We start from the raw sequence: 11,665 nt of genomic DNA on the forward strand, positions 1-11,665 counted from the left end.
TGTATCTCTCTGTACCAGTGAGCTGTGTGGAGACATGGAGAACCTGGAGCTGGGTGACACTGTGGAATACACCCTGTCCAAGGGCAAAGGAAACAAAGTCAGCGCTGAGAAGGTTATGAAGATGGCAGCAGGTAGGCAAGACAATGCTCTAGTCATTTGTTTGATTTTGCGCTACAGTACGCTCTATAGTGAAGCATTTCTATATTAGTTATCAGTGTCTATGCTAATGGTGTGCTGTTATTGCAGTGAATAGTGTGGGACAGGATGTTGGTGAGGCGGTGATGCTGGGGAAGGTGGTGCGCCCTCTGCGTAGTGTGGACCCGTCGCAGACAGAGTACCAGGGGCTCATCGAGCACTCCGAGGAAGGCGAGTCCCCACTGGCAGTGGAGAGTTATGTCCATCAATTCAATGTTTTTACTCCTGCACATACTCTACAATAATCAAATGGCTAAAATGACCATTCCTCTTCTCCCACCTTGTCCCTCTAACCATTCAGAGGGCATGAAGGGCCAGAATTACTCATTTGGCATCATGGGCATGACAAACAAGGCAGACTGTCTGCAGAAAGGAGAGCTGGTGAAGTTCCAGCTGTGCACAGTGGCCCAGACAGGACAGAAGATGGCCTGCAACGTTGTCCCCCAACGCAAAGCCTTAGTGGAGTGTGTCAAGGACCAGGTATCTGATCATGATTGTTGAAACGGGTGCAGGCACACATGATTTAATTGCCTTTCAAAATAATACTTTATAGATGTATTTTTCAAGTTTGCTAAGGAAACCTAATATGAAGAAATAAGGACGTATTATTTTTGGACTTTCTTGGTGTGGCTACCCATGTTCAGTGCTATGCCTATTTAGTCTGTAATGTCTTGTCTCCCCAGTTTGGTTTCATCACATATGAAGTTGGTGAGAGTAAGAAGCTGTTTTTCCATGTCAAAGAGGTGCAGGATGGCTTGGAGCTCCAGACTGGGGATGAGGTGGAGTTCTCAGTCATTCTCAACCAACGCACAGGGAAATGTAGTGCCTGCAATGTGCGCAGAGTCAGGTAAAGACTGCAGGGGGGTGTACAAGTACCCATGAAGTGGGCTAAAATGTTTTGATAAAATCGTTTCCCCCCCCCTCAATCTATACACAATACCCGATAACGACAAAGGAAAAACAGGGTTTTAGAAATTTTAGCAAATGTATAAAAAACTGAAATCGCATAAGTATTCAGACCCTTTACTCTCTACTTTGTTGAAGCACCTTTGACAGAGATTACAGCCTTGAATCGTCTTGTGTATGATGTTACAAGCTTGGCAGACCTGTATTTGGGGAGTTTCTACCATTTATTCTTTGCAGATCCTCTCAAGCTCTGTCATGTTGTATGGGGAGTGTTGCTGCACAGCTATTTTCAGGTCTCTCCAGGGATGTTCTGGCTGGGACATTCAGAGACTTGTCCCGAAGCCTTTTCTGCGTTGTCTTGGCTGTGTGCTTAGGGTCATTGTTCTGTTGGAAGGTGAACCTTTGCCACAATCTGACTAGTCTCCCAGTACCTGCTGCTGAAAAACATCCCCACAGAATGATGCAGCCACCACATGCTTCACTGTAGGAATGGTGCCAGGTTTCCTCCAGACATGACGCTTGGCACTCAGGCCAAAGAGTTCAATCTTGGTTTCATCAGAACAGAGAATCTTGTTTCTCATGTTCTGACAGTCTTTAGGTGCCTTCTGTCAAACTCCAAGAGTGCTGTCATGTGCCTTTTACTGAGGAGTGGCTTCCATCTGGCCACTACCATAAAGGCCTGATTGGTGGAGTACTGCAGAGATGGTTGTTCTTCTGGAAGGTTCTCCCATCTCCACAGAGGAACTCTAGAGCTTTGTCAGTGACCGTCAGGTTCTTGGTTACCAAGGCCCTTACCAAGGCCCTTCTACCCCGATTGCTTGACCTGGCAGCCTGCTAGGAAGAGTCTTGGTGGTACCTAACTTCTTCCATTTAAGAATAATGGAGGCCACTGTGTTCTTGGAGACCTTCAGTGTTGCAGAAATGTGTTGGTACCCTCCCTAGATCTGTGCCTCGACACAATCCTGTCTCAGAGCTCTACGGACAATTCCTTCGACCTCATGGCTTAGTTTTTGCTCTGACTTACACTGTCAAATGTGGGACCTTTATATAGACAGGTGTGTGCCTTTCCAAATAATTTCCAATCAATTACATTTGCCATAGGTGGACTCCAATCAAGTTGTAGAAACATCTCAAGGATGATCAATGGAAACAGGATGCACCTGAGCTCAATTTCGAGTCTCATAGCAAAGTGTCCGAATACTTATGTAAATAAGATATTTCTGTTTTTTATTTTTTTTAATAAATTTGCAAACATTTCTAAAAACCTGTTTTTGCTTTGTCATTATGGGGTATTGTGTGTATACTTAGGGGGGGGGAAACTACTTAATCATTTTTAGAATAAGGCTTGTAAGGTAAGTATGGAAAAAGTCAAGTTGTCTTAATACTTTTCGATGGCACTGTAAATAAGTTAAATTTAACCTCTAGCCACCAGATTTACTAGTCATGTTTCATTTATGACCCAGTTATCCTAGACGGTATAGTGTTGGTTAAAAGCCATCTTGTTTCTCTACCCCCACAGTGAAGGGCCTAAACCGGTGGCAACCCCCCGTCCCGATCGTTTGGTCAACCGGCTCAAGAGCATCACCCTGGATGACTCTAGCGCCCCCCGCCTAGTCATTGTGAGACAGCCCCGTGGCCCTGACAACTCAAAGGTACACACATTTGGTAGCAAAATGCTGTATAATAGGTTCTGATTTATATTTAAGGTGTGTTAAGTGTGTTGCTTATAATGACCGGTCTTTGTTTTGTACCTAGGGCTTCAACGTGGAGCGGAAGACTCGTCAACCGGGTGTAATTGACTGAACAGTATATACCCCGTCTGGAATAGGTGGGCCCAGATTTAGAAATGCAATCCCAGAATGGAGGACAACAATGGAAAGGGAATTTTGCTGTCTTACAGAAACATGCTCTTACACACATACATACTCTTGACAGGCACACAGAAATAAGCATGTGTAACACCTCTCCCTGTTCCATCACCTGCAATGGAACCCTCTCATTCCATTTGTTCCCTGCCACCCACATATGTACTTGATACGGTTTCATACTGCAGTATACATTGCAGGTTTCTCTTCTGAGTGTGTGTGTGATTGTTGTGCATAAGGTGTTTTAGAAATGGTAGAAGTTACAGAGGATTTGTTTTAAAGGGTTTCTGCTCCCCTTAAAATCAGAGTGCTGGTTGTGTGGCATTGTCTTGTCCTCATCTTTGCTGAATCTGCTTAAATGTCTGGAATTCTGCACCTGCAACCTGTTGTGTATGTGGATATGTGTGAGTGTGGGCATGTATTAGAGCTCACCTGCTTCTTCCATTTGCTCTCCCTCATTTAAGGAAATGAAATGATTCTCATTTGCCAATGGTTTCCACTATGCTTTCCTACAAAATGCATAAAGCAAAGTTTCCTTCATAAGGAGGATCCTGTTTTTCATATGTGTGGGCTAAAACACGGAGGCTATTTCTCTGCTCGGTTTTTTGAGCAGTTTTGAAACACTTTATCCAAGAGCTGGAGTGAAAGCATGGTGTGATGTATGTGAATGTTTAAGTGACTATGATTAGGATTTACTTTGACAAATCTGGAGCATTTCAATACCTTTTCAGTATTCACACGCTCCATAAGCAATTTCCCCAGGTGCAGAATTCCTAATGGCATCTTATATCCAGCAGTTATTTTATACAATGTATTCTTTTTTTTTTTTTGCACATATTTCTTTTTTTGTTCCATTGAATCTCTATCTGCTAATTAATAAAATGAAGTAAAAAATAAGGTGCCTAAAAACTACAAAGAAAACAAAAAAATTAGATGTATCCTCTGACCCCAGCCAACCGCCAAAATATTAAGAACAATCTTGGGATGGCTTTTTTTTTCTAGTAGAAATAATACTGGTCTGCATCCCAAATACCTGTGGGTGGAAATATACTGTATGTAATGTGTGCTTTTTTCTTAGTGAAAGATTAAAACATCACAATATAACAAAAATACATTTTACTTAAGTAAAAGAGGGGGAAAAGTTAAAGTATTAGAATTAATCTTAAGGATCAGGATATCTATTATTGTGCTTTAGTGGCATTGGTGGGTGATCTGTTGTGCCTGAATGCACATATGGGAGTTAGTCTAAATGAATTTAAACTGGCGATCACTGGGTACCTCCTGAACTGCATAGAGGCTCTCCTATGTACTTTTGTTAATGGTCTTGAATGAAACAATTGAATTAAAGTTTTATGAAAATTACATATGGCGTTTGTCTTTATTTAAAAGAAAATCGAGGCAGTTGAATCTTTATTTCTTAATATATCGTTTGTAGAATGTATTTTACTCAATGGCAGTAAAATACTAAATGTTTTCTTTGTATAGGCTTGAAAATATCATTTGACAGTGCAGTAAAAAGGAAATGCTGTCCTTACCTCTTTTCAAACCAAGGTGCCTGAACAGTGGAACAAAATTAAGATTTAAAAGATATTAAGAAACTCTTGGTAGGACAAATATTTAGCCTTTTTATTTTTACAGCAACAGAACAGTCAGTACAGAAATGTGAAACTGCAAACAAATCATGTATTTATTATGGATCCCTATGGCAGCAGCTACTCCTCCTGGGGTCCAGCAAAACCAAGGCAGTTTATACAATTTTAAAAACATTACATTACATTCACATATTTCACAACACACAGTGTGCCCTCAGGCCCCTACTCCACCATTAACACATCTACAGTACAAAATCCATGTGTACGTGTGTGTATGCATGTCTGTGCCTATGTTTGTTGCCTCACAGTCCTCGCTGAATGCTAAGGCTTTATTGTGTTTGGTTTTTACAGATAAGTTTCTGTTTTTCCTCAACCTCTTTTCAAACTCTGGTGCTGCCCAGATGTATCATTATTTCAGAGATATGCACAACCCTTGGTTGTGTTTCTGGATTTGGACTCTGAGCTTCAGACCAGCATGTCCACCAGTCCCTAAGCTGACTTGGCCCTGAGGGCTGCAATTCCTTGATCTGGTTTGGAAGAACTACAGCATGAGGATGACTGGAGTCCACTCTGGGCGCAAACTTCCTGTCAGTATTTACCACACTGACTGTAAGAGATCTTGATTGATTCAGGGCCTCATTCAGCCTTGTCCACCCTGCAGCAGCAGGAGATGTGGCATCTTGGCTTGGAACGTTCACTTGCTCCTCTTGAACAGTTCTCCTGTCCCTTGAAGAATCAAGACCTTGCATTTTGCGTTTGTACTCTTCTAACTTGGCCTTACACTCCACAGCTTTCACCTTCATCTCCAGGAACTGTTCCTGCAAGTCTTTCTCATATCCCTCCTCGGCCTTCAGCTCATTTTTCCAAAATTCCAGGTGCTCTGCCTCCTCCACTATTTTTTGCTGGGCCTCTTGGTCAGCTTGCCTGGCCTTTCGTTGCTCCTCCAGCTCATGAATTTGGCTATCCGTGCAGGTTATTTGGGCCTGCAGCTCTTTCAGACTAGCCTGTTGGATAGCAACTAGTGCTCTTAATTTCCTTTTCTCATCAACCATCTTAAGGGCACTGGTTGGATTCTGCTGGCCCTCAGCTTTTATCTTTGCCATGCTAACCTCTGGGTGTTTCTTAACATGTTGGATATCATTACCTTCATCAGAATTGAAAAGGTTACTTTTCTCTCTGTCCCTGCCCTGGTCTCCCATGCAGCAGGAGATTCGCTGGTGCTCAGTGGACTTGGCACTCTTTTCTCTAAATTTGCTCTGCAAAACCCCAGGAGTGGAGGGATCCTTGGCAACAGTGACCGTAACGTTCAGGGAACAACCATCCCTTTTAACCGTGTCCATCCTGCTACCCTTTTCGCGGCCTGATTGGTTCACTGTGCCCCTTCCTATGCTCTCCAGCCATCCCCAAGCCTCCTCCATCAGGGTCAGGGACTTTCTTTTGGGCTTTTTTGGTTCTTCCGGTCGCTGTTCGGCTTGCTGCCGCAGGCACGATAAGGGAGGTAGGCTTTGACGGTGTAAACTAAGCCGACCTCTAACCCTTTGTACCTTGCCCCCAGCATCTGCTCTCCTAAGCTGAGGGCCAGCCTCGTATCTGCCGCCTTTCCCTCTGCTAGGCCCTTCCCAGAGGGATGGCCCATTGTGCAGCAGGGTGAGCTGGATCTCTCTGGCCTGCTGGCCGTACTTCTCAAGAGACTCCAGAAGCCGTTCATTAGGCGTCATATTTCGCTCAAACTCTTTGAATTTCTCCTGAAGTGTGTAGCGCCCAGGACGACCTAAGCAGAGGAAGATAATTAGGATGAATTTATTACCTGAAAAGATTGATTTGTATGAGAAATTAAGTAAAGTATACAGTGAAATGAGACCCTAAAATGTAAATGCCGCCAGATGTGTACTCACCAAGGGATTGAGCCAAAGCTATGACTACTTCCTGGCATGTGGTTTTCTCAGTAACTCCACAGACAACACGTGGGACTCCCTCCACTGATACCTTAACCTCCATTCTTATTCTGTATTCAGAAAATTAAGGGATGAGAACAAAATGAAGTGTTACTGTAGGTGCTGATATCTCTAGGTAAGAGCCTCCATTACTGTACAAACAGGGGAAGTGGTGGAGACAGACTAATGACCCTCATTACCATTATCTGTAAATAGTTTGTCTGCTCACTGTCTTGGCCAGCTTTGTGTCTTGAGGGCAGTCAAAATGACATATTTGTAAGTTTAATGCAATCATCGAGTTGGAATTGACAGTATTTTCAAATAATGCTGAATGATACTCAAGGATGTAAACAAACAATTCATATATTGAGGGTAAAACTTAATAGTTGTATAAAATGTTATCAAAGGCATTAATGAACAAAGCATCCAGTTGCCAGCAAAATTCACCTATTTGGCATCAAAAGTAGATGGTTCGAAGTTGGACATTTTCTCAAGATAATTGTAATAATCCGTTGGTTCCGATGCCAGAATATCACATGCATAGACTGTGAATAAAGTTCGCTACCTACCTCTTAGATCCGATGCTGGGAGCCGTCCACTATACTGAAGGCACAATGCTCTGAAAGGGATGGAAACGGTCTTGTGAGGAGCACCGTGGAGTGAGTAAGGCCAATTTGAATTCCCTTGGGTAACTACTACTGCAGGGAAGTTTATTATCCCACTCCTCTCAAAAAAAGATTGAGGGCTGATCTGTGTGAAAATTGCACAGATTAGACTCGGAAAGTTTATCAGTAGGTTTGCTATATTTATGCTTAAAATGGCATTTTGTTTGTCTTTTACGATACTTGAATACAATGGATAAATTGACAACTTTGTATGCATTGTGTTATTTGTTTTCAAAATGGCATTGTTGCGTCAAGAAAAATAAATAGTCTAATTTGGGTATAAATTAAAATCCAAGTTGACATAAACTCTTAGCTACTTAGTTTGTTCGAGCTAACCAAATACTATCAACATTGGTTCACTTGCATCAGTAAACTGTCAGATATTTTTGGCTCTGGGTGTTTTTGTGTATCTTTCTGACAGGAAGGGGGATCCCTATCGGAACGGAAAATATAAACAGTCTGGTAAACTGTCCAAAGCTCCAGTACGCCAAGTTCTAGAGCATTCCACAACTGTTATATGATTTGCCTTCGATTGACCAAATACTTTTGGGTTTTGAGTCTCCAGCCTTGTCGAACAGTACAGTAATCCCTTATTAGCTACTGACACTTGTTCATCATGAATCTTGACAGCAAAATGCTTGTAAATGTACTTCCACAGCACCCCTGACAAGTTATCCAAACTAGTGCTCTGATTAGATGTTGTAGGGAATGGATATTCTTAAATACATTTTGTTACTGCCAATAACACCTTCAACTGAATAGGATGCTCATACCATAGAAATAGAATCAATAGAAAAGGCTTGGAACCTCTAATCCTGGCAATTTTACTGGTAAACTCATGTGATACACTCGCAATGGCTGTCTGTCTGGAATTGTGATGCAATCATTTCCATGGTAATGTAGATTGTTCATTGAAATGATGCTAACAAATGTGGCTCATGCAATGGAAAGTATTTTTTTGTCATGTTGAGTTGATTCAACAAATTACAGCACAGATTGATGGGTACAATTCCTGCTTTTACTTCCTGCTTTGCTCCTATGTGTACACTCCCAATGGCCACCAATCCACCTATTATGTCATATTTGACTTGAATGGGGACACTCACTCTATCCATTCTATTTCTATGGCTCGCACTATACAAATGAAGCTTGAACTGAAAATATGCTGTTGGATATCTAAGCTCGGTCACCCCACAAGGGGGAGCAAAGGTTTTGTCATTTTTCCACTCAAATTCTTAGTCTCATTAGTCAACAGATAAGTCGTTTGTATACCAAATAAAAGTGGGTAGTTTACATTGTGTTTAGCGCACATTCTAATTCACTCCTGTGCCAAAACTATTGGGACTGAGGTTGTATATTATTTTAAGTAGGCTACATGTGCTTTTGTTTTGGATAGTTGTGGGACAGGAGTGAATTAGGCTAGAATGTGCACTAGACTAATTACATAATGTAAACTGCTGGAGTAAAAGAAGTGGAACACCTGTTGTCAAACTTTTCTTCCGCCTGCCAGGCCCTCCTCCCGAGACGGGTTAATGTTAGGAGAAATGTGAGAGTTGAAAATTAGAACCCTTCCCATTCTGCAACGCAAACCACAGCTGCTCTCAGCCTCATAGCTTAATGGTGAGCTACAGACCAGGACAGACCAGGAGGACAGATAGTTGAAAGAGGTCATGTTTGTTCATATGTGTTTGTTTGCACTTGGTTGCTTGAATCTAAGTGGTGTCTGAGCTGTAATCAGTAGTGTTAAGTAGAAGATTAGAGGACTGTATTTCATGTAATAGAATTAAATCTAACCCAAATGAAAAGACTACTTCTTGATATCAATTGTTCAGTTTTTTGGGAAGTTGGTTGTTCAGTTGCATTGTTCATAACAAATTCTGACAGTTGTGATTTGTTGCTTAGAAGTGAGATGGTAAACTTAACTCCAGAATGTTGAGGTGCAAAAATATGGGCCCTCTATACAAGATATGCAATAGGCTAATTGGTACTATTCTCGCATAATGATGTATGCTGGGCTAGTGTGGCTCTTTAGTGCTATAGCTTAAACATTTTATGGGAAATTGTGACATACATTTTTTCAGGACTTGTCTCATTTTGGACATAATATTTCCAGGAAACCGTTGTTCATCAGGCTGTGCTCTGTTGTATATGCTTATTTTTACAATGTCATGCCATATTCCTTTGATAATTAGAAATTCATTTGAGTATATCATCCATGATTCATGATAATGACAATACAATGTACAGTACAGTTTTATATGTAGGCCGTCATTGTAAATAAGAATTTGTTCTTAGCTGACTTGCCTAGTTAAATAAAGGTTATAAATAAAAAAATAAAAAAATATCACATTGCCAATCATGCGAAAAGAGATCATGTGTATCGTTATTTCTAATCTGCTTCAAGATGACCAGTTGGGGCCAGGAATCAGTCCTAAGGGAAACTGCTGTGCCAATGTCCCCCACTGCCCACCCCCCTCCTCTCTACCCAATGTCCCCCACTGCCCACCTCCCTTCTCTCTACCCAATGTCCCCCACTGCCCACCTCCCTCCTCTTTACCCAATGTCCCCCACTGCCCACCTTCCTCCTCTCTACCCAATGTCCCCCACTGCCCACCCCCTCCTCTCTACCCAATGTCCCCCACTGCCCACCCCCTCCTCTCTACCCAATGTCCCCCACTGCCCACCTCCCTCCTCTCTACCCAATGTCCCCCACTGCCTACCTCCCTCCTCTCTTTACCCAGTGCCCCCCACTGCCCACCTCCCTCCTCTCTTTACCCAGTGCCCCCACTGCCCACCTCCCTCCTCTCTTTACCCAGTACCCCCACTGCCCACCTCCCTCCTCTCTTTGCCCAGTGCCCCCCACTGCATACCTCCCTCCTCTCTTTACCCAGTGCCCCCCACTGCACACCTCCCTCCTCATCTCTCTGACTTGATGTCTTTAACTGGCTGCACACGGAAATAAGCTTTGACATTTGGGATTGCATTCTCTAAATAGATTGGTTGTGTCTTTGGGGGAGGGGAGGGGGTGGCATTGGAGATTCGGGCATGAGGTTGGGGCAGGGGCTCAGTTGTTCAGTGTGTTCTTGGCCTCTATCCCAGTACCATCTCAAAAGTGTACAAAAAAACCTGATGTCCTCAAAAAGCTTCCATGAGCTGCCACTCCAAACAAATTTCCAAACTGGGAGATATGTGTTAACTTGTCTTTTCAAGGTTACTCAAAATACATTTCAGAACGTTTTGTTTATTCTCAATACGTCCTTTATGTTGTAAAAGTATCTTGTCAGATTGGTTTACTTTGCTGAGCAAGTTTAAGTCCTATTAGCTAAATTGTTGAGTTTTGGCACCCTTTCAGAGCGTGACAGTGGGCGAAAGGAGAATATTTTATACTTCAGATTACATTATCTTTTCCTCAGTGAACATTTTCTTACATGTTTTAACCCTTACCCTGTCAGGGAGTGGAGGATGTCAATTCTGCAGTGCAAGACAAGCAGGACCATTGCATGATGGAAATGGATCCACACACCCATAAAATCATGCGATCTCAAATCAAATCAAATGTATTTATAAAGCCCTTACATCAGCTGATGTCACAAAGTGCTGTACAGAAACCCAGCCTAAAACCCCATACAGCAAGCAATACAGGTGTAGAAGCACATTGGCTAGGAAAAACTCCCTAGAAAGGCCAGAACCTAGGAAGAAACTGAGAGAGGAACCAGGCTATGAGGGGTGGCCAGTCCTCTTCTGGCTGTGCCCATTGGAGATTATAACAGAACATGGCCAAGATGTTCAAATGTTCATAGTTGACCAGCAGGGTCAAATAATAATAATCACAGTGGTTGTCGAGGGTGCAACAGGTCAGCATCTCAAGAGTAAATGTCAGTTGGCTTTTCATCGCCGATCATTCAGAGTATCTCTACCGCTCCTGCTGTCTCTAGAGAGTTGAAAACAGCAGGTCTGGGATAGGTAGCACGTCCAGTAAACAGGTCAGGGTTCCATAGCCGCAGGCAGAACAGTTGAAACTGGAGCAGCAGCACGGCCAGGTGGACTGGGGACAGCAAGGAGTCATCAGGCCAGGTAGTCCTGGGGCATGGTCCTAGGGCTCAGGTCCTCCGAGAGAGAGAAAGAAAGAGAGAAAGAAAGAGAGAACGAAAGAGAGAATTAGAGAGAGCATACTTAAATTCACACAGGACACCGTATAAGACAGGAGAAATACTCCAGATATAACAGACTGACCCTAGCCCCCCAACACAAACTACTGCAGCATAAATACTGGAGGCTGAGACAGGAGGGGTCGGGAGACACTGTGGCCCTATCTGACGATACCCCCGGATAGGGCCAAACAGGCAGGATATAACCCCACCCACTTTGCCAAAGCATAGCCCCCACACCACTAGAGGGATACTTCAACCACCAACTTACCATCCTGAAACAAGGCCGAGTATAGCCCACAAAGATCTCCGCCACGGCACAACCAAATGGGGGGCTCCAACCCGGACAGGAAGATCATG

At 43.1% G+C, this 11,665-nt stretch overlaps 2 protein-coding genes across 16 annotated transcripts in view; one reads left to right on the forward strand and one right to left on the reverse strand.

Annotated features, from left to right (window-relative positions):
• The window catches only part of LOC112222031 (cold shock domain-containing protein E1), a 35,063-nt gene extending 30,735 nt beyond the window's left edge, over window positions 1-4,328 (forward strand). For all 15 annotated transcript variants that reach the window (XM_024384561.1, XM_024384562.1, XM_024384564.1 and 12 more), the window contains 6 exons: window positions 19-131; window positions 247-366; window positions 497-675; window positions 879-1,042; window positions 2,621-2,753; window positions 2,857-4,328. In XM_024384561.1, the coding sequence (XP_024240329.1) occupies window positions 19-131; window positions 247-366; window positions 497-675; window positions 879-1,042; window positions 2,621-2,753; window positions 2,857-2,904 (757 nt within the window). In that variant the 3' untranslated portion in view covers window positions 2,905-4,328. The remainder of the gene's footprint in view (window positions 1-18; window positions 132-246; window positions 367-496; window positions 676-878; window positions 1,043-2,620; window positions 2,754-2,856) is intronic.
• Window positions 4,329-4,571: 243 nt separating this feature from the next.
• On the reverse strand, window positions 4,572-7,194 carry rassf11 (Ras association domain family member 11). The gene is made up of 3 exons (XM_024384578.2): window positions 7,062-7,194; window positions 6,454-6,563; window positions 4,572-6,329 (listed from the first exon to the last, which is right to left on the reverse strand). Exons 2-3 carry the CDS (start codon window positions 6,554-6,556, stop codon window positions 4,939-4,941), a joined length of 1,494 nt encoding a protein of 497 aa, XP_024240346.1. The 5' UTR covers window positions 6,557-6,563; window positions 7,062-7,194; the 3' UTR covers window positions 4,572-4,938.
• Between the last annotated feature and the right edge of the window lie 4,471 nt (window positions 7,195-11,665).

The sequence above is a fragment of the Oncorhynchus tshawytscha genome, linkage group LG22 (assembly GCF_018296145.1).
Source record: "Oncorhynchus tshawytscha isolate Ot180627B linkage group LG22, Otsh_v2.0, whole genome shotgun sequence".
In the NCBI taxonomy this organism is placed as follows: Eukaryota; Metazoa; Chordata; class Actinopteri; order Salmoniformes; family Salmonidae; genus Oncorhynchus; species Oncorhynchus tshawytscha.

Coding starts and splice junctions, on each gene's coding strand:
- rassf11 (XM_024384578.2), bottom strand. CDS start 6,556: ATGGAGGTTAAGGTATCAGTGGAGGGAGTCCCACGTGTTGTCTGTGGA. Junction 6,330..6,453: donor AGCTTTGGCTCAATCCCTTG/GTGAGTACACAT, acceptor TCCTCTGCTTAG/GTCGTCCTGGGCGCTACACA.